At 39.8% G+C, this 20,350-nt stretch overlaps 1 protein-coding gene and 1 pseudogene across 1 annotated transcript in view; both read right to left on the minus strand.

Annotated features, from left to right (window-relative positions):
• Positions 1-6,483: 6,483 nt before the first annotated feature.
• The window catches only part of RGS7BP (regulator of G protein signaling 7 binding protein), a 119,232-nt gene continuing 105,365 nt past the window's right edge, over positions 6,484-20,350 (minus strand). Inside the window, exon 6 of the mRNA XM_027101027.1 lies at positions 6,484-9,654. Within this exon, the coding sequence (XP_026956828.1) occupies positions 9,563-9,654 (92 nt within the window). The 3' untranslated portion in view covers positions 6,484-9,562. The remainder of the gene's footprint in view (positions 9,655-20,350) is intronic.
• LOC113617489 (protein enabled homolog pseudogene) lies at positions 17,880-19,500 on the minus strand (annotated as a pseudogene).

The following is a 20,350-nucleotide window of genomic DNA, read 5'->3' on the forward strand; positions in this document are numbered from 1 at the left end:
CTGATCTGAGCATTCTTTCTAGAGAACATCATTTTTGTCCACTAAGTTGATGCCATCATGTTACCTGGACTTAGTGAGCACAAAGTGCTGAGTACTCTGAATGCCTTGGTAAGTAAATCACACAAACTTCAGAGGATGGGGGATAAGCCTTCAAAGATTAAGAGACCTGCCCATCAGTGACTTTTTAGGAGTCCAGTGGTCTGGGGGATGCTGGCATATCCCAACCCAAGTGACAAGTTATTGTCTCTTGCATCTCCTACCACTGAGAAAGAAATGTGAGGCTTGGTTGGCCTTGTCAAACTTTGGAGGTGGCATATTTCACGCTTGGTGGTAGACCTCTGACCCATTTATCGGAGTATGTGAAGAGTTCTAGTTTTAAGTGGGTTCCAGAGCAGGGAGGGGCCCTGCAGCAGGTTTTAAGCGAGTTCAGTACAAGCAACCTTGTCACTTAGGCCATATCATCTGGCAGAGGCGATGGTGCTACAAATATCTGGGCATAAAAGGGTGGTAGGAAGACTCTGGCATACTCCAATAAGAGAGTAATGGCATGGACGCTTAGGGTTCTAGAGCAAGGCCATGCTATCTGCAGCAGAGAAAGATACACTATTCAAAAAGCAGCTCCTGGAAGAAATGGAGGCTGTGAATGGGTCCAACAGCACTGGTTTTGTGGTAGACAGAATAGCAGCTCCCCAAAAATGTTCACTTCCTAATCCCTGGAACCTATAGATATGTTACTTTTCTTGGCAAAAGGGAATTTGCAGATCTGATTATGTTAAAAGGATCTTAGATGGAAAAATTATCCTGGGTTATCTGGGTGAGCCTAATGTAACAACAAGGTTCCCTATAAAAGGGAGCCAGAAGAATGAGTCAAGGGAGGATATGTGATGATGATGTCTCTGTCAGAGACGGAGACAGAGAGAACTGAAGACGTTACACTGTCGGCTTGAACATGGAAAAAGGGGCCACGAGCAAGGAATGCCCGAGGCCTCTAGAAGCTTGAAAAGGAAAGGAAATAGATTCTCCCTTAGTGCCTCCGGAAGGAAGGCAGGCCTGCTGACTCCTTGATTTTAGACCAGTGAAACTGATTTTGGACCTCCAGAATTGTAAGTGATAAATTTGTGTTGTTACCACTAAGTTTGTGGTAATTTGTTACAGCAGTAAGAAACTAATACAGGCTTTTCTCACCAACACTAGTTTACTTACAGCCATTGTTGAATGTCCTGTTGGCAACAGAGACTGACCCTGTGTCCTTGATACAATAGCATTTCTTGGGGAGAACAACCTGCCACTTGGTGACAAGTTGACTAGATCAGCCTGACCGGGACTAACCTGGTTTCTGGATGCAGGTTTGCCATCACCATCTGCAGGGCTGCAGCCAGCACCAGTACCCATGGACTCACAGAGTGTCTGATCCACCCCTGTGGGATCCTGTATAACATTACCTCAGACCAAAGTCCCCATTTAATAGCAAAGGAGTGCATCAGTGACACGACCAGGACCCACTGTTCCTGCACATACTCCACCAACCAGGAGCTGCCATCCCAACAGAGTGGGATGAAGAGGCACAGCCTCTTCAAGGAGAGGACTCCTTGCAGCAGTGGGTGCACCATACTCAGGATGCACTATATTCCCTAACTCAAGGGTCACTATTTGGTTCTGAGTCACTAATACATAGAATATATGGGTCCAAAAATCAAGGGGTGAAAGTAGGAGTGGCCCCAGTGATCTACTGAGGAATTTGTGCTTCCTATCTGGGGGGTCTAGAATCTGTGTGTCTAGAGGGTCACAGAGCAGAGTCCCACTAAACTTTAAGCTACCACTGCTACCTGGTCACTTTAGACTCCTCATGCCAGAAAACTATAAGACAAATAAAAGAGTTACTACACTGACAGAGGTTATTGGCCCTGATCATCAGGAGGAAGGAGGGCTGCTGCAACATAATGAGGGCACAGAGGAATATGTTTGGCACTTAGGTGACTGGGTACCTCTTGGTATGCTTATGGGTTTTTCGGGTTTTGCTGTAAATGGGCAAATACAGCAACCATACTCTACTGAAAGGCATGGTAAGCAGGGTCTCAGACCACTAGGAGGGAGGGTCTGGGTCGTAATACCAGGCAACTCAGCAGTGCCAGACTAGGATGAAGGGAATCTAGAATGGGTAGTAGAGAAGAGAGGGGATGAATATCAGCTATATATAATCTTGGAACCAGCTGCATAGCAGGGGCTGTGCTTTGTCTCTCTTTTTGTGTGTGTGAGTTACGATAACAGAGTCCAGAAGAAGCTATGCCTGGGTGGTGTAGATCAATGTGAGAAGCAAGTGGATCGGAACAGTGCTGGGGGTGAACTGTAGTAGATGCTGTGGTGCTGCCCATGTTTGTTTTACTCAACCACGGCATCCATTGCTCAGCTACTGTGAATGTTGGCTGCTAATGGCAGCAGGCACTTTTACACCTAGATGTGTTCATTCAGTACTGCAATAGTTTTATTCTTTCATCTGGTTGTATGTAGCTGCAATGGAGTTCATTTATTTCTATTGCTGTATAGTATTATACAATTTACTTTTTCATTCTTTTGTTGATGGATTCTTTTGCTGAATTGTTTATGGGTTTTTCCTATTACAGGTAATGCCACTATGGATATTCTTTTAACTGTCTTTGAATACACACACATATATTTCTAAGTCTCCACCTAGGAGTGAAACTATTGGATCACAGGGTACATGTATGTTCTATGATAGCAGATAATGTTAAAGGGTTTTCTGTACATGCTTTGTGTTCTGTTAGGAGCTATTTCACAACTCTGTGGGTATGAAGATATTCTCCTATATTACCTTCTGGAAGCTTTATTGTATTACCTTTTATTTTTAGATCAACAACCAACTTGGAATGAGGCAAGGGTGAAGTTTAATTCTTTTTTGCAAATGGAAATCAATTGATCATTTGATTTAAAATCACTATTTATTTCAAAGATTTCCCTTTGTCTGCTGTTCTGCAACACAGTATCATGCAGTGTTTGATTCATTTGATTTTTCTCATAAAAGAGCTTTGATTCTAAGCAAGTAATTGGACAGTCATTTGGTTGAACCTTTTGTGATATTGATATATTGTTTCTATTTACTCTCAGGAAACTGAGGCTTACAGAAGTTGACTAATTTAGTGAATAAGTTCTTCTATACAAAGATTCACAATTATTAATGCCTTAAATGAGATAGAAGTTATTAATTAATTAGTTAAGCAGATAGCAGTATGAGATAGGTAATCTCTGCTAAGGTTCTTCTGTCATCTTTTCGTGGTGTCTGACTCTGGGTCCAAGACAGTTGTTTCAGCTTCCACCCTCATGTTCTCCTCGCAGCCTCGTGGGAAGGGAAGGAAGTGCATGCCCCTTATTTTGGGGATGTTACCTGGAAATTGTGCAATTACACTCATAAGCTATTGGCCAAAATTCAGTTATATTGCCACACCCGCAACCAAGGAAGCCTGGGAAATGGAGTATTTACTTTAGGTGGGGCCAGTGTCTCCCTGAAATTTGGGATCTCTGTTACTAAAGGTAAAAAGGAGAGAACAGATTATGGAACTGCTAGCCATAGCTGTGTACTTTGTTGCAGCCCATCTGAGATTCAGACAAAATTCTGTGTAACTCCAGACTATACTGCGCAATCCTTGACAACTAGCTGGACTCAATAGTTTGCGTTTTGAAAAACTTCTTGGGATATATTCCTGTCAGAATTTAATTCCTAGATGTCTCTCCAGATGTGTGTACCATCTCCTTTTATCAGAAAATAAAATTATTTAACTCAACGTTGTTGGGTTTTTTTTTTATGTCGTAACTATCAGGAAAACTGAGTGCAATTCAGACATATTGCTATTGTTAGTGAAAGTTTCCAAAGCCTGTTTTAATCCTTCCTCCACTGACTTCACTTTCACTTAATTCTTTCTTCCCTCCCTCTATCCCTCCCTTCTTTCCTTCATTTCTTCTTCTCTCTTTCCTCTCCCCAGCCCCCCCTTTGTCTGTCTGTTTTGCATCTTCTCTCTTCAAAAGTTACGGTGCCCTGGTGTTTCCTCTCCATATCTCCACTGCCATCATTTTGATGACAACGAATATGTCAAGGGGGTGGGGTGAGGGGGTGGGTAGGATCTGGGCAAATGGTGAATCACAATGTCTCTTTCACTTTTTCATTCTTTTTTTTTAAACTTTTATTATTAGTTTTTATTACACAAGTAATACATATTCATTGTAGAAAAATTAGAAAACACAGAGAAGCAAAAAGAAAAAATAATCACCCATAATCCCACTACCCATAAATAACTACTATTAACATTTTAGTGTATGTCCTTCTAGCTTTCTTATGCATATATATACATACATAGAATATTTATATATATTTTTCTTTTTTACAAATATTGTGTCATACTATACATACTGTTTTATAACATGTTTCTCATTTAATATATATTGTGAACATTGTTATTTATTCCCTGAAAAAAATTATACATGTACTACATGCTCATTGTGGAAAAACCAGAAATTACAGATATGCAAAAAATATATATATATAATTGCTCCAAATCTCACCTCCCAGAGATAAATGCTGTTAACATTTTAGCAAATATCTTTTCAGACTCTTTAATGCACACATATATATGTATATGTTAAATATGGGATGATACTGTAGATATTTTTCTATAGCTTTTTTAATTTATCAATATAGTTCATTTCAATAAATATACATATGTTGCTTATTCTTAATTGGTGCACAGTATTACACTGAAAGGATATACCATATTTAACCAACCGTATACTGTGGGTTTATTTACATTTTTTCCTCATTCTTCCAAATAAGCATTCTTTCTTGCATATTTTTTTTGAATAATGAATGAATATATCTTAGCTCATTTTTCTCTGATCTTTTTGAGGAGAATTTCCCTACAGTGGAATTACTTGGTAGAGGTGAAAACTATATTGCCAAATTATTTTCCAGAAAGTGGAATCAATTTACCTACTTGTTGGCTCTGTAAGAGGATGTTCACTTCCAGACTTCCTTACTGTCCCTGGAAACATTCATTCTTTATAGTCTTGCCTTTCTGATACATGGAAAAGAGTATATCATAATTATTTGCATTTTTGATTACTAGTATGTTCAAATATTTTCATATTATTAGTGCATTATTCTAATTTATGGTACATCACCAGTTTGTGTGCTTGGCTCAATTTTCTACTGGAAAGTTTGATTCTTTTTGAGTCATAAATTGTCATTTATTCATGCATTCATTATCCACTCATTTCATAAATATGTTTTCAGTATTTGCTTTCGTGTTTAGCATTGTGCTGAGGATATAAGAATAAGCAAAATAGACCTGGTTGCTGCCATCTGGAACTTCCAGTTTAGTGGAGAGACAATTCAACAAGCAATAATGAAAAAAATGTAATAAGGAAAGGGAAAGAATAAAATGGGAACACTTGGCTGGGGAAGGAGCTGTAGATCATGGAAACTTCCCAAAGGTTGTGGAATTTAAGCTCTTGATATATGTTATTAGACGTCTGTACTCTTTGTTGCATATATTTAAAACTTGGCTTTCTCTTAATCTGGTTTGTTTGTTTGTTTGTTTGTTTTACTCTATAGGAGTTTTGCATTTTTAATTGGTCAGATCCACCCATCTTTTCCTTTGGGATTTCTTCCTTTGCTATCATGCTTAGAAAGGCTTTCCCCCCCCCACACACTAAAATTACATATATATTCATCAATACTGCCAGTTTATGTGCTTTAATATTTAATTTAAATACTTCACTTAGAATTTATTTTGATGACAGTTATGAGGTATAGATCTAATATATCCCTCAACAGATGGCTAACCATTTATCCCAATATAACTTAATAATCCAACATTTTCTCACAGATTTGAAATGTCATCTTTTTAATGTTCTCAATTCTTCTATGTTCTTGGGTTTATTTCTGGACTTTATATGTAATATTAGTGGTTTATCCTGGACCGTTTTTCATCCTTTCTATAGTAACCTGAAAGTTGAGCATTTTGCATTTGGTGATGTTCTAGAACACAAAGAAATGGTAGACATTGCTAAGGTATGTGTGTGGGTAGGTGGGAAGTTATTATGGATGGATATCTTTAATTCTTTCGATTTTGAGACTTCCAGAGTCTGAAATTCCAAATTCCATGGGATCATTGTTAATCTGGCCCATTTGTTGGCTGTCTAAAATCAGTTAGATGCTTTTATGCGCTGTATAATTTTAGCTTCCAGTAGATGGCAGTACTGCCAAATAGTAAGTATCCAAACTTGCAGGAGCACCGAGGAACAAAATGATCTGGCAGGATTTTAGAATTCCCCCAAGAGCTTTCATTAGAGGAGGCATCAGTGCTGTGCTACTTTTAAAGTCATCTTTGTACCCTTGAACAATGGCACAATCAGAAGTGTGCGCTGAATCTCTTCCTAGACGTGTGCAAAACATTAGTGGATGGATTTTTTTTAAAGCGGCACCTTGGCCTTCTGGGCACTTCTTCATCTACCTCATCCAAAAGTGCCTTTGGGCCCAGACAATGACTGATTTAAAGCCTGGAAATGTGGTTTTAAACAATGTGATTGTGGCAGGATTCAGGTGATTTTTATTTTCTTTATACTTGGTGGTATTTTTCAGATTTTTCACAAAGAACATGTATTGTCTCTGTAATCTGAAAAAAAAAAAAAGATCAACACAGGATATGAAAAATATGGTGGTAAAATGGGTGGTTGTGTGCCAGAAAAAACTTTACATTCTTTTTTGTTTCAAGAATATGCGTACATGCAACAAAATGAGTTCAATGGGCTCTCTTTATCCCTAGAGATCAGCTCGGTGTTATTGCTAATCTGAAAGAAAATTACCAGCAGGAAGCTGAGACAGTTATCTCATGGAACTACACCTGAGAAAGTCCTTTGGTAGGTGACAGGGGAGTAGGGTCAGCTCCTAACAAGATGCATTGGCATACCTAATGGGAGATGATGAATTACCCATTGCAGCTCTGAGCCAGGGTAGGTTATTGGGACTTTGAGCGCTAAATTTAATTTTAGGACCTGCTATAGTGAAAGAAGATCTATAAATCTTGGAGTGTGTCCACGGGAACTACAAAATTGATCCAAGGCCGGAAAACAGGCACTATGAAGAAAAGATAAGGTGGCTGAATTTATTTCTCTTAGATATGGAAAGCCTAGCTAGGGAATTAGACAAATCCCCATCTCCATGAATAGCTACTATAGCCCTCCCCAGACATGGAGGTGAGACCTGAATTTATTAACAGTCTTCAGTTGTACAAAGGACAATTGCACGGAAGGTGTTACTTTCACACTGAGGCTAAGGCAAGAGTGAGCACAAATTAACCAAGCAGAAGTGATTTAGGTCTGGCATTTAGAAGAAGGTGCTGAACACCAAGGCTGGGCTTATCTGTTAATAACTCTGCATGTAGTTTTTTTAGTAGGAACTAGATTGAAGCTAAGGGTTCAGTATAGTGGAAGGTGGGAGAGGGCAGAGATGGGAGCTGAGAGCGTGCCAGATTGGGCTCCTTCATAATTTCTAAAACAATGGACCTGAAGTGAATTAAACTTCAGGGGATAAAAATGAACTGCATTCAGGAAAGGATATTAAACTTGAATCAAACCTGATTTATGAAAATCAGGGTTTGAGGACCAGGTAAATTTGGGAGTGGTTACCTGCTTTGCAAAGGAGCAGTCACCCTAGGAGTTTTAAAATAGCATATTCCCACACTGTATTACAAGTATTTGATTTAGGAAATTGTGATTTTTCTCGTATAACTTTCAAGGGTACGTCTTGATATGAAGCTATTCATACCTATAGCCATGCGTCAATTGCCAACTCACTGGAATACATCTCTGGACTCCAAGAATAAGGCCAAAAACCAGCTGGTGTGATCTAAAATAGAGGTATGCATCGCCTTTTGAGATCTCTTCCAACTCTTTAATCCTTTCACTTTCAATCAAAAAAACTAGAAGACAATTTCAAGGATAATTTCCACAACATCAGATATTAGGTTGAGCTATATGAAGCTGCCATTTTTTAGGTCAAAAACAGTCAAATATCAGCAGTTTCATATAATTCAACCTAATACTATAATTATTCCAGTAGTTTGTCTTGCTCTTCACTAAAGCTAAAAGCTTGAGTATATTTACTTTTCAGGTCAAAATACTGGTGGACTTATAAACGCCTGTGCACATAAATACTGTGAAATTATAGGGTTGGGATTAAAGATGCATCTTGGATAAACCACGTATAGGTCATCCTTTTATTGTGCTGGACTCTGGTGCCTCTTGTCTGACTTTAGGAATTTCAGACTATGGAAAACAAGAAAAGCAGTCCAAAGGCTTGATCTTTCAACCCATGGGAAACTCTGTCTGGGAAATGGGCCAAAGGAAGAGCAAGGGAAAATATAACAAAATCCGTATCATGTTACGAGTTTAGTGGAGGAAGAGCACAGCAGAGCTGTGAGCAGAAAAACAAAGCATGTGGCTTCCTCCTTTCTAAAATAGAGTATTGCTTAATGTGTCCTGCTTTTAAGATTCTAAGCATAAGACAAGACACCAAGTACACATTGGAAAAGTCCTATCTGCATAGTCATCTAAAATGAGACAAACTTAGCTTAACTAAAAAGATTTTATTAACAATGTAAAATGTTAAGTATTTTTACGATCTGAGCTAATTCCAGCATGCCCTATAAGATTTAACACTATGCTGATGTGCAGACATCATGCTTCAGATTTCAATTAGAACAAAATATGATAATACTCAATTTTACATTTGAGGGTAATTGTATATGTCACTACACCATTTCCTAACTGGATTACTTCATTCTCCAAGAAGCTGAAAAAGACACCATTGGATCGAAAGGAAATTAGTTGCCCATATGCATTGTATGAAGTTATTAGGATTATTGTGTATTTACAAAATTTAAATAGTTTTCATATATGTTCTTGTTGCATTATAAATTAAGATATTTTTACGTTGAAGCTCTTAGATTCTGACAGAATGGAAGACTAAACGTAAATGAGTGCAGAGAAAGCAATAGGTTGAGGTGGTAATATGTTTGATTATAATATTATTCCTAATATTGGTTGGATTTTGAACAGTTTTGCAGTTTTAAATAGATTTCTATGTTTAAAGACTCTCATATGTGATCATTTGTTAACGTGACATCAGCAAGAGCTATAGATATACTATTCTACATGAAATAATTTTTCTCTGTGTAATACTTAGAAAAACCTTTCAATAATTTAAAAATCATAATTCTTGCATCTGTCATGGTGTGGTTTGGAGCAGACATGCACAATGTCAGCTTTAAAAATCCTTTTAAAAACAGCCTGCTTTTTGAATCTTTTTTTTTTCTTGACAGCAGCTGCTTTCAAATGTAAAATCGTTTCAAAGGGCGGTGGGAGGTGGATAAAAGGAATAAGGAAGCATAGAAAACATAGTCGAAAACCAATAACTGTGGTTCAGCTGTCTGGAGGTCCTCGGGTTCAGTGATATTTTCAGGTCTTCCTAGTGGTGGTTTCCAGGAGGAATCACCTAGCTTGAGACGAGACAGCACAGCCCAAAGAACCTTCTCTTCCGTCTTCTAACCAGGGGGTAGGGAGTTAGATTTAGAAGGCTGCTGTCATCTGTGATGGGATAGAATGTACATATGAGTGAGGTACAGACAAAACAACTTGTTTTTTATGAATTGGCCTTAAAAATCCTCCATCCTTCGAATCCAACTTTCTCAGCCTCGGCACCATTGACGTTCTGGACCAGATCATCCTTTATTGTTGGGGGCTGTCCTGAGCATTGTAGGATGTTTAGCAGCATCCCTGGCCTCTGCTCACTAGATGCCAGTAGCACTGCCCTACCAGTTGTGACAACCGAAAATGTCCCCAGGTATGGCCACATATTCCTGGGGTGGCAGTGAGGTTGAAGCAAAGAGCCCACAGTTGAGAACCACTGCTTAGAATTAAATATAAACTGCTTAGAGGCAGTTTTTCACTTGGGAGATGTATACTTCTTAGAAAAAGCCCATGCTTTGGAGTAAAGCTGGCTTCTTTCTTATACCTTACCACTTACTAGTCCTATGACTTTGAAAGTGTCACTTAAGCTCGTTAGGCTTCATTTTCCCCATATGTAAAATAAGGCTCAGTAATACTTACCCTAGGTGAGAATTAAATGAAACAATCTATTAAAAACATTTAGCTTGGGTGGGGACATTGGTGCCTAGCATGGAAGAAACAGTAAATATAGCTATTATTAACTATTTTCCTTTACATAGGACCTTGTCTTACCTCCATTCACCTACTTTATGCCTCGGGAAGAAGCTTCAACTATTTCTTGTTGAGTATTTCCCTAGTACTTTCTTTCTTTCTTTCTTTCTATTTTTTTTTTTTTTGCGGTACGCGGGCCTCCCACTGTTGTGACCTCTCCCATTGCGGAGCACAGGCTCCAGACACGCAGGCTCAGCGGCCATGGCTCACGGGCCCAGCTGCTCCATGGCATGTGGGATCTTCCCGGACCAGGGCACGAACCCATGTCCCCTGCATCGGCAGGCAGACTCTCAACCACTGCGCCACCAGGGAAGCCCTCCCTAGCATTTTCTATAGATATCTGCACACAAGGGCATTCAGAGAAGATTGTCAGCTGTTGAATTCACAAGTTGTGGTTTGAAAATTTTAATATGATGACAAGTAGAGAAAGAAATAAACCAGTAAACCAAATACAGTTTAATGAGCTGGGTTTTTGGGAAATAGTGCAGTTCAACAGAGAGTGTGGGTAGAAACAGCCTGTTGGAGCGGAACTGGCCAATGTGGGTTGCAGAGGCTGGAGAAGGACCACAGGGAAATAATCTGGAAATTGCTAGCTGAGGCAGCGCTGAGATATGGTCAGAATGGAACTAGGGGCAACAAAATGGCTGGTTGGCTGGCAACTCTTAAATACCTAAGCTTTGCCGGGACTAGTTGCACTGCCCTCCCAGAGCAGAGCTAAAATGTTCCCTCCTTTCCCCATCCTAACGTTGAAGATGCAGGACCTTGAAAAACAGCCCAGAATCAGGAGTTAGATGGAGTGATTGATATAGTGAAGAATTGTGCCCCACTTCAATAAAACTGGCTTGTAGATGAGGATTGTTTTTCTTGATTACTGAGAGCCTAGATGCTCAGGAAACTATCAGGAACAAATGAGTCCTGGCTTTCTGGTCCTCGTACATAAACTGTCATCCAAGTGCCCTGGCTTTCCCTCCCCATCCCCCAAGGCTCCCATGTGTCATATTTATTTGTAAATTAGCATCACCCACCGAGTTGACAGTGTTCCTTGGAATGCTGCACTATGTTACACACGTAGATGAAACTAGAGTAGCAAGTCAGAGCCAGGGAAGAAAACAGGGGCCCCAGCTGGGCACATCAGATTAATCAAACACAGCCTCCTCCCCCAGGCTCCCCAGATTAAAATCCTCTTTTAATACTCACACTCTGCTAATGTGGAGAAAAACAGGACTCTGTCTTTTTCATAGTGAAAAATAATTCACTATAATCTGGATGTCAACATTTTGAGGCAAAAAAATAGGACATCTCTCTTTTACAGTTAAACTTGCCCCAAACAGTTAAGTTGCTGAAAGCAATGTCAAATCCTATATATAAACCTGATTTCTCAGAAGAATCTCTGAGATGAATCATAATATATTTGGAGCAGATACAAACGATAACCATACTCTCTCATCATTTTTAGGACTCTTAACTTCTTTAACCACCAAATGATCAGTGAACTTAACCTAATTGGATATGGCCAAGATACAGCAGACCCTGAAGGGTAAAGAATTTTATTTTTTGGTATCTCTTTGAATACTGACTACACTTCCCCAAACTCAAGTTCAGCTGGAAGTTAATGCTTCCTTGGAACAGAATTACCAAAACTATGAAGATACTAATAGCAAAGAAAAATCTTATTTCTACTTCTATGAGACTTGGAGATCTATTTCCTGAATTCCCATTTATTTCCTGAATTCCCTATATGCTTGCCTTTCTTCAGTCATTTAAGAGATTTGGGAGTGACCTCATTGGTATTTATATATTACACAATAAAATGCAATTCTGGTGTGTATCATTCCCACTACATGAGGAAATATCTACATACGTTGGTATGTTGTATTTACAAAGAAAGTGTGCATGTGTGTGCTGTGGTGGTATATTTGCTCCCATTCTCTCTTTTTTAGGTATTAAAAGCACACAGGTATTATGAGATTTGTATCAAGACTGACCCTTGTATCTGTGCATTCATTACAGTGAATCAAGAAACCTTTGTGCTATTGAAATTCTCATTCAGCCTTCTTTTCATATATATATATATATATAACATTCACTTGTGAGTGCTATATACACACATGCACACACACATACATATATAGCATTCATAAGTGAATAGGAAGTGTTAGGATTGATGAGAAGGTGCTCAGACGTTAAGCAAAGGACAGACTGCCTATTAAGGACAACTGCTGGTTTGGGGCATCTTAGTTGAGCATTTGTGACACCTTTGCCTAGCCTGGAGCTTGTCTGATCATCACCTAGGGCTGAGGTGACACAAAAGCTCAAAAATTCTTGGCAGAAATTCAGAGCAGCTTTCTACACTCTAGGAAGCTGACATCTGCAGTAAATGCTGAAATTCACTGAGCAGTAAGTCTGCCTGGAATGGTTTGAAGTCAATTTAAAGCCAAGGAAAGATGTCTTCCCCCATACTGAAATCCTGTCTCTGAAGTGAGGGGCTGTCAACAGAATGTGAGCAAAATGGGATGTTTCCCCACTCATTCTAAACTTTCTGTGCTAATCCATCTGAACTTGCTGGGAAATCTTTGCTTTTTATTGGAAATGATTGAGACTTTTATGGTATCTTTTCTCCAAAGTGCATACCCTCAGAGAACTGTAACTTAGGAGAGTTTTAAATGTGAAAATAAAAAGTGAGAAAGAGAAGAGGAGGCAGGAAAGGATAGCAGAAAGTGAAAGAAAAGGAGAGCAGGGTATTCAGTCATCAGTAAATTCAAACCCCAGTCATTTAATGTTTAATTCTTGGATGTTTAATATTTAATCCCTATTAAAGCCAGGGATGCTGGAGTCCCCCAAGGTACAGTAATACCATTTCTCTATTGCTCAAATTTCTTTTGCCAATAAAATATTTTTTACATAAATGATATGTTAAGAAACAGAAGGACATGAAAATGAGACGTTTTCAAATAATAAACTGAGTGTTTGAGTTTAAAGCTATGTTCTCTAAGTCAAGAGAAGTGCTTATAATGGAACTGCAGTTGCACATTTCTAATCTGTTAAAAAAGGAGAACTTCAGCTAATCCCAGGGTTCCCAAACATAAGCTGCATCAGCTTCATCTGAGGGCTTATGAAAGCACAGATTGCTAGCCCTACCTCCAGAGTTTCTGAATCAGTAGGTCTGGGGTGGGCCAAGCAATCTCCATTTCTTACAAGTTCCTGGACCTGCTGATACGGCTGGTCCTGAGACCACACTTTGAGAACCACTGAATTAATCAAAGCTCTACGAAGTGTAGGGCTCTATGTCGGGTGCCGGGGGTAGTACCAGATGGGTCCTAAGAGAAAGGTGAACCTTGGCCTCAGGGATCTTTGTCTGAGTAACTAGGAGCCTTCATTAGAAATGCCATTACAGAGATACAAATACAATGCTTTGAGAATTCCCAGAGGGGGAAATTCCTCCCATCTGTAAAGAAGACATTTGTGGAAAATTCCTGGGGGCTCCGTGTTCATGCTGGGCTACAAGGTGTGGGGAGAACTTGGACATTTGGTGAAGTAGGGGGGCAGGCATTCCGGATAGAGAAAACAGTGTCAAAAGAGGAGGTCAGGGCAGGTCAAAGACAGGGAGGTCAAAGGCAGCCTGAATTTGGGTCCAAGTAAATTGTCCAGTCTGGCTGGAATGAAAGGCATATGAAGGAGGGGATGGTCTAAAACAGAACTACTTAGAATTCCCTAAATAAGGCCATTCCTTCCCTTGCCTCCCTGTCCTTTCACACACCATCTCTTTTTTCAGAAAAGTCTTTTCTGACTGCTCCGTGCTTCTACCTTCCTTCATGCTTCCATACAATTGCTACAACCCTGGGTGCCTTGTCCGCTTCCAACCCTGTTTAGCCACCATTCTATGAGCAACTCTTTATGAAAGACTTAATAAATTTACCCTGGCTGCCCAGGTCTTCAGCTCCCACTTACTCCTCAACCCTCCTTAATTAGGCTTCCAGGCCCCCAATTCCAAGTAAGCTACTTTGGCCAACCTCACCAGTGACTCCCTTGTTGCTAAATCCTATGGACACTTTCAGTTCTTATCTAGCTGAACTACCCCACACTATTAGCCATTCCTTCCTTGCAGCTTTCTTATTATACCATGTTGAGTTTCTTCTCCGTTTTTGTAAACTGCTCTTCTTACATTTTGGTATTTCAGGGCTCTTCTCTATGTACTCTCCGTGGGTGGTCTCAACCATTTTTAGGGCTTTGATTACCACGACACTGCTGACGTTTACATCTGTATTTCCTGTCCTTCTAGCTCGCATGTCTCACCTCAGCATAAGACATGTACGTCCATCACAACCACGGAGCATCGCTCTTGGAGTCCCCCCGCATCCAGAACTTCAACTGTCCTGTCCTCTACCTCTACTGGTACCGCTCTGTTCTAATGTAGTGATTGACACCATCATTCGCTCTGCTTTCCAAGTCTGAACGCAGGTTTCATCCTTGATTCTGCCTTGGCCTTATGTACATCATCCAACTGGTCCTATCCTCTTCTCCAAGCCCTGGTCTTTAGGTCAGATTGTAAGCATTTCTCACCTGTCTTATTGTACTTGCCTACTAACTGAATCCCTCCAGTGACCTCGGGATAAAGTCTAAACCTCTTAACATGAATTAGAGGGGCCTCCCCCAACCTCTCTAGTCTCTCTCTCTCTTTTTGTTAATATATACTGTAATTTTATTTCAATCGCACAAACGAAGTTAGCATGTAGGAAATTTAAATGAACAGTATGGTAAAAATAGAAGAGAACCAAAAACTCTAATAAGGAAATACACCTAAAGCATGAGAATTCAACATTCATTAGTGTTTCATCTTCAGTTTTGATTGACACTTGATGCTTGCAAAATTTTGAAACAAACTTTGAGATCATGATGACTATTCTGAAGAGATTTCAGCACCGGCACTAAGATTTGTACGTTCAGTTGGTTTGCAATTGACTTGTTAGCCATTTACATCGTGTATAGTACAGATTTGTCACAGGTCAGATCACAGTGTTGAAGGAAAGAAGTACCTGCCTGTAATTAGAAAGGATCCCCTAAACTGCACTCAGCTTAAGACATCCAAGGTACAAGAGCATGAAAACCATAATAATATTGTGCCTCCAAGGAACATAGTTTTGATAAGGAAAATAACCTAAGCTTCTGTTTCCCATTTTAATTACTCAAATCTCTAACAAGGACAAAACTGTCACATAGGACAGTAAATGGATGCAGTAATTCAATCAGACTTCTTGGAAAGAACACATTTAGCAATCTGGGACAATGCAGAATGACAGGAGATAAAACGTGATTCAACTCTGGTTCTTTTTGTCATTTTACACAGACATCATGTTAATATTAGACCAAGGCACAAAACATTTAGTGCATAAACCAGTTTCTTTTTTAAGATCTAGCATTTTTACTGTAGTCTTTTATCTTACTTTGGACCACTTGTACCCAGTACTCTATCCTACTAGAGACTGCTTAACTTAATCAACAAAATCAAAAGCGATTTCTGAGCAGATTTATGGGGGACATAAACATTTGTATCATCAAAGTGTTTGCATAACCAAAAGTACAATAATAAAGATGAAAATGCCACCTATTTCTTTTAGAAAGTAGTACTTCGTAAGCTTGCTGCATCTTTAATGTCTTCACTATTGGATGACAATGAATAGTTGATAGAAAAAAAGAACTGTATACTTGAATTATGATAGCTCCTCCATCACAGATCTAAAACTGAAGTTTCTACAGGAATAGAACTATTTTAACAAGGGAAAAAAATTCCCTCATTCAAACCTCTTTGAAGTGGTAATGGCTGCAAACTTGCAGCACTTAGAAAACTATGCTATCAACAAGTTCTGTTTTTAAGAATTTAGATTAAGAAATCTAGATAGCAGATGAAAGTGGATTATTTCTTCAAAATTTTAGTAAAACTACTGATAATCCAAGGTTTCAAAGCAAATATGGCACATCAAGATGGAGAGCCTGGAGAATTTTGATTTCCTAAAATTTCAAAAAATTCTATCATTGCAACATACAGGATTTCTTCCCTATTTTAAGCTTAGAAGTTTCAAAGAAAAGGGAGTGGATAACATACACACACGTGAGTGCCCACACAAACACGCACGCACGCATGCACACACGGTGGTAAGTAGAGTATCTAGTTCCTTCTTCCCACCACCTAAATCTCACTTTATTTATTAAAAGAAAATTATGCAGGACCCCCCTCACTGTTTTCCCTTGATCTAATGATTTCTGTGACCTTAATTGCTGCCATCATTGTTACTTTTCTAGTATTGCAACATAAGATTCAAAAGCAGCTTTGTAGTCAGGAACGTGTACCTGAACACCTGTATAACTGCAGGGCACCAAGGTAATAACAACTGCCAAATTCAGGGATGGAACTTTTGAGTTCCACAGTAAGATGTAATTCATGTGAAGCTCAGAATCATGTTTCAGACCATTGAACTTACTCAAGTTAAAATACAAATAGCTGAAGACATGATGTAAAAGATTAAGTACTTGATGCTGTTAACATATTTACCAATTGAAGTCACAAAATATTCCCCATTATTATTCATGCAGATAACTGAGAATGAAGATAATGCAGAAATTAGCTTTGAATAAAAAATTATTCCTTCCCTTCCTTCCACTCCCCTGTACTCTACAAAATGTTTTCCCTGGGACTAGGCCTTGAAAAGGCCACTACATATTAGTTTGACATGCACTACTGTCTGCAATTTAAAAAAGCTAATTTTGTGGTGGTTTTCTAATTTTATAATTTATAATTACATTATAAATATGTCCACATGCATAAATCTAAAAAAGGTTGAAAACCTACAGTGAATCTACAATACATTGTTTTACATTTGACCACTGCTTTGTGTTACGTAGGAGTCACAGATTTGGTAAAGCATTGTAACAATTTAGGAAGGCATCTAAATCTTTAAATTATGGACAAATTTTATGTTTGAATCTACAAAATTGCATGAAGGCTAAACTCGAGAGACTTCCTATCATTCTAAAATTCCTTACTCCGAACAAATCATTTTTAGGACATTTCTTATAAATATCACCCTTTGAAAGCACATACCATTCCATTTGTTCCACATTTTATGATCTTAACCTACATAGGGCTGAACTCAATTATTCATGGAATATCAAATATGATAGGAAGACAAACCTGAGAGAAACAATACAATAGTATAACTTGCTAAATTCCTCATCACCATCTCTGAAGAAAACTTCTCAAGCCTTTCTCCTCTTTATTTTAGCAATGGATTGTGGAAAATGTGTGATTTTCTCTTGACATGAAAATATCTCAATGCACGGTGATCTTGCCTGATGGATTCAGTATTTTCTGCATAACTTATACAGGAACTCTTATACGACTCTCTTCCATCCTGTTGTAAAGGTCAGAAAAAAGCAGCAAACTGGGAGGGAAACAGCTTATCACCAGGGTAGTAATGTCTGAAGTCTTTCAAAGTATGTTGGTTTTTCCCTGCTTTGTCTCCATTTTCTTCTTACAGCTCACAAAATTTAAGGGTTTTGTTGTTGTTACCACAGTTGTTCTTTGTTGGTTTTTTTTTTTTTCCTTTCTCCAGATTAAAGTCCTGTCTCTCCTTAGTTTGATTCTCTATGCAGTATTTGACTTGCTCAGTTCCTGCCTGATTGCATCAATGAGCTCTTCTTTTAGCTTAGTTAATTCTTTTCTCATTTCATCTAAAATGTCCTGTTTCAGCCTGTCATAGTCCAAGTCCCTCCACCTGGACTCCGTTGGCACTGGGCTGTGACGAGGGCGCAGATTTTGGTCTGTGTAATGAATCATAGGACGTGTTGTCAAAAACAATCTGATTTTTCCTTGGAGAATCCCGTCTGGAAATAACAGGTGACTTGCTGCCATTCATTGTATTTGTTCTTTCCCAAGGCTTTCTTGTCGGTTCAGGTGTACTTGTTGAAGAGGCCTTAGAAGTTACAAGCTCTGAATCTTCATTTTTGTTCTGTTTCTATTGTTGATCCCTTTTCAGCAATTCTTCTCCTCCTGGCCAGCAGGGCACTCATTTCTTCCATTAAACCACTACCCCCTAACGGAAGGGATCCATTTCCACGACCCATATCTGTTTTAGATGAGGCCGAATTCACACCAATGGTATTCCCTCTGCTTGGGAAAGAGGCATCCTCCATCCGTGACACTTTCCTGTTTTGCTCCAGCAACCGCAGCTGCAAGTCCAGTTAAAGGGCGATTGTCTTCAGACATGGATCCCGAAAAAAATCCAGATGCAGGGAGGGGAGCAGCAGGAGGTGGGGGTGGGGGAGGAGGGGTACCTGATTCGGAAAAGGCGGTGGAGGAGGCGGGGGGGGGGGGCCCGGGGGGGGGGGGGGGGGGGGGGGTAGGGGGGGCCCTTGGGGTGGAGGGAGTGCAGCTGATGCCTGGGCAGGACCTGGTGGGAGTGGAGGAGGGGGTGGAGGTGCAGGTGGTCCCAAGAAAATGCCCTGTTGGGCTGGAGGTTCCGCGGCTGAAAGGCTGCCTGTCAGCCTGGCTCAGAAGTAGAGGAGTTGTCTCCACAGAGGCAGGGGCAGCGGCATTTGCCATTCTTCGCTCTCCCTCGCATGCCAGCTGCTCCCTTTCTAACTGCTCTTGCCGCTCTCTTTCTGGCCTTTGCCTTTCTAACCTCTCCCTCTCCAATCTCTTCCTTTGCATTCTTCCTCTCTCCAGCCTTTCCGGCTCCAGCGCCTTTTGTCATTGCTGTTCTTGTAGTTGCCTTCTTTGAATTTCCAATTCTTCTTGTGATGGGCCATTCTGAACTTCGGCAGGTAGTTGTGAATTTTGTCTAGGCGATGTTGGCCTTGTTTCCTGTGAATTCAACACTCCTAAGGCATGCATCATGGCACTTGCGAAGACATGGGCATCTTCTTTGCTGCCAAAGTTGAGACCATACACCTGTCTAGCATCCCACCATTGGTGGAAGGTCTGAGTAGCTTGATCGTACTTCAACCCTTTAGGAATGGCACAATATATCACTACCTGCTGGTCCTGAATCTTCCTGCCCACCACTCTGAATGTGTTGTTGCCTGTATGATGATATATATGAACTCAGATGAACCCGGTTGAACCACCAGCGGGCACCCACTTTTTATTGGCATCATCATAAACCATCACAGCAGCTCTTGCCTGACAGATACTCTGTTCACTTATTATTTTAAATGTATCCTGCCACTCCCTTCTGGTCTGTAGAGTTTCTGCTGAAAAATCAGCTGATAACCTTATGGGAGTTCCTTGTATGTTATTTCTTGTTTTTCCCTTGCTGCTTTCAATAATTTTTCTTTTTGTTTAATTTTTGCCAATTTGATTACTATGTGTCTTGGCGTGTTTCTCCTTGGGTTTTTCCTGTATGGGACTCTCTGCACTTCCCAGACTTGGGTGGCTATTTCCATTCCCATGTTAGGGGAATTTTCAACTATAATCTCTTCAAATATTTTCTCTGGTCCTTTCTTTCTCTCTTCTCCTTCTGAGACCCCTATAATGTGAATGTTCGTGTGCTTAATGTTGTTCCAGAGGTCTCTCACACTGTCCTCATTTCTTTTCATTCTTTTTTCTTTTTTTTGCTCCACAGTAGTGATTTCCCCTGCTCTGTCTTCCAGTTCACTGATCCATTCTGCTTCATTTACTCTACTATTGATTCCTTCCAGTGTGTTTTTCACTTTAGTTATTGTATCGTTCAACTCTGTTTGGTTGTTCTTTATATTTTCTAACTCTTTGTTAAAAAATCCCTATAACATCCATTTTTCTCCTGAGTTCTTGGATCACCTTTACAATCGTTACTCTGAACTCTTTCTCGGGTAGATTGCCTATCTCCACAACACTTAGTTCTGGAGTTTTATCTTGTTCCTTCATCTGAAACACATTCCTCTGCCACCTCATTTTGGGTTAATTACGTTTCTCAACTTTGGAGAAGTAGCCTTCTGTAGGAGACGTCCTATGAGTCCCAGCAGTGCGCTCACCCAAGGGCCAGGGGCCAGCGGTCCCAGGGTAGTGTCTGGCCTGTGTTTGCAGACTACA

Source organism: Aethalodelphis obliquidens, unplaced genomic scaffold, assembly GCF_003676395.1.
Source record: "Aethalodelphis obliquidens isolate GAN/ISIS:26980383/991018 unplaced genomic scaffold, ASM367639v1 scaffold4, whole genome shotgun sequence".
NCBI lineage: Eukaryota > Metazoa > Chordata > Mammalia > Artiodactyla > Delphinidae > Aethalodelphis > Aethalodelphis obliquidens.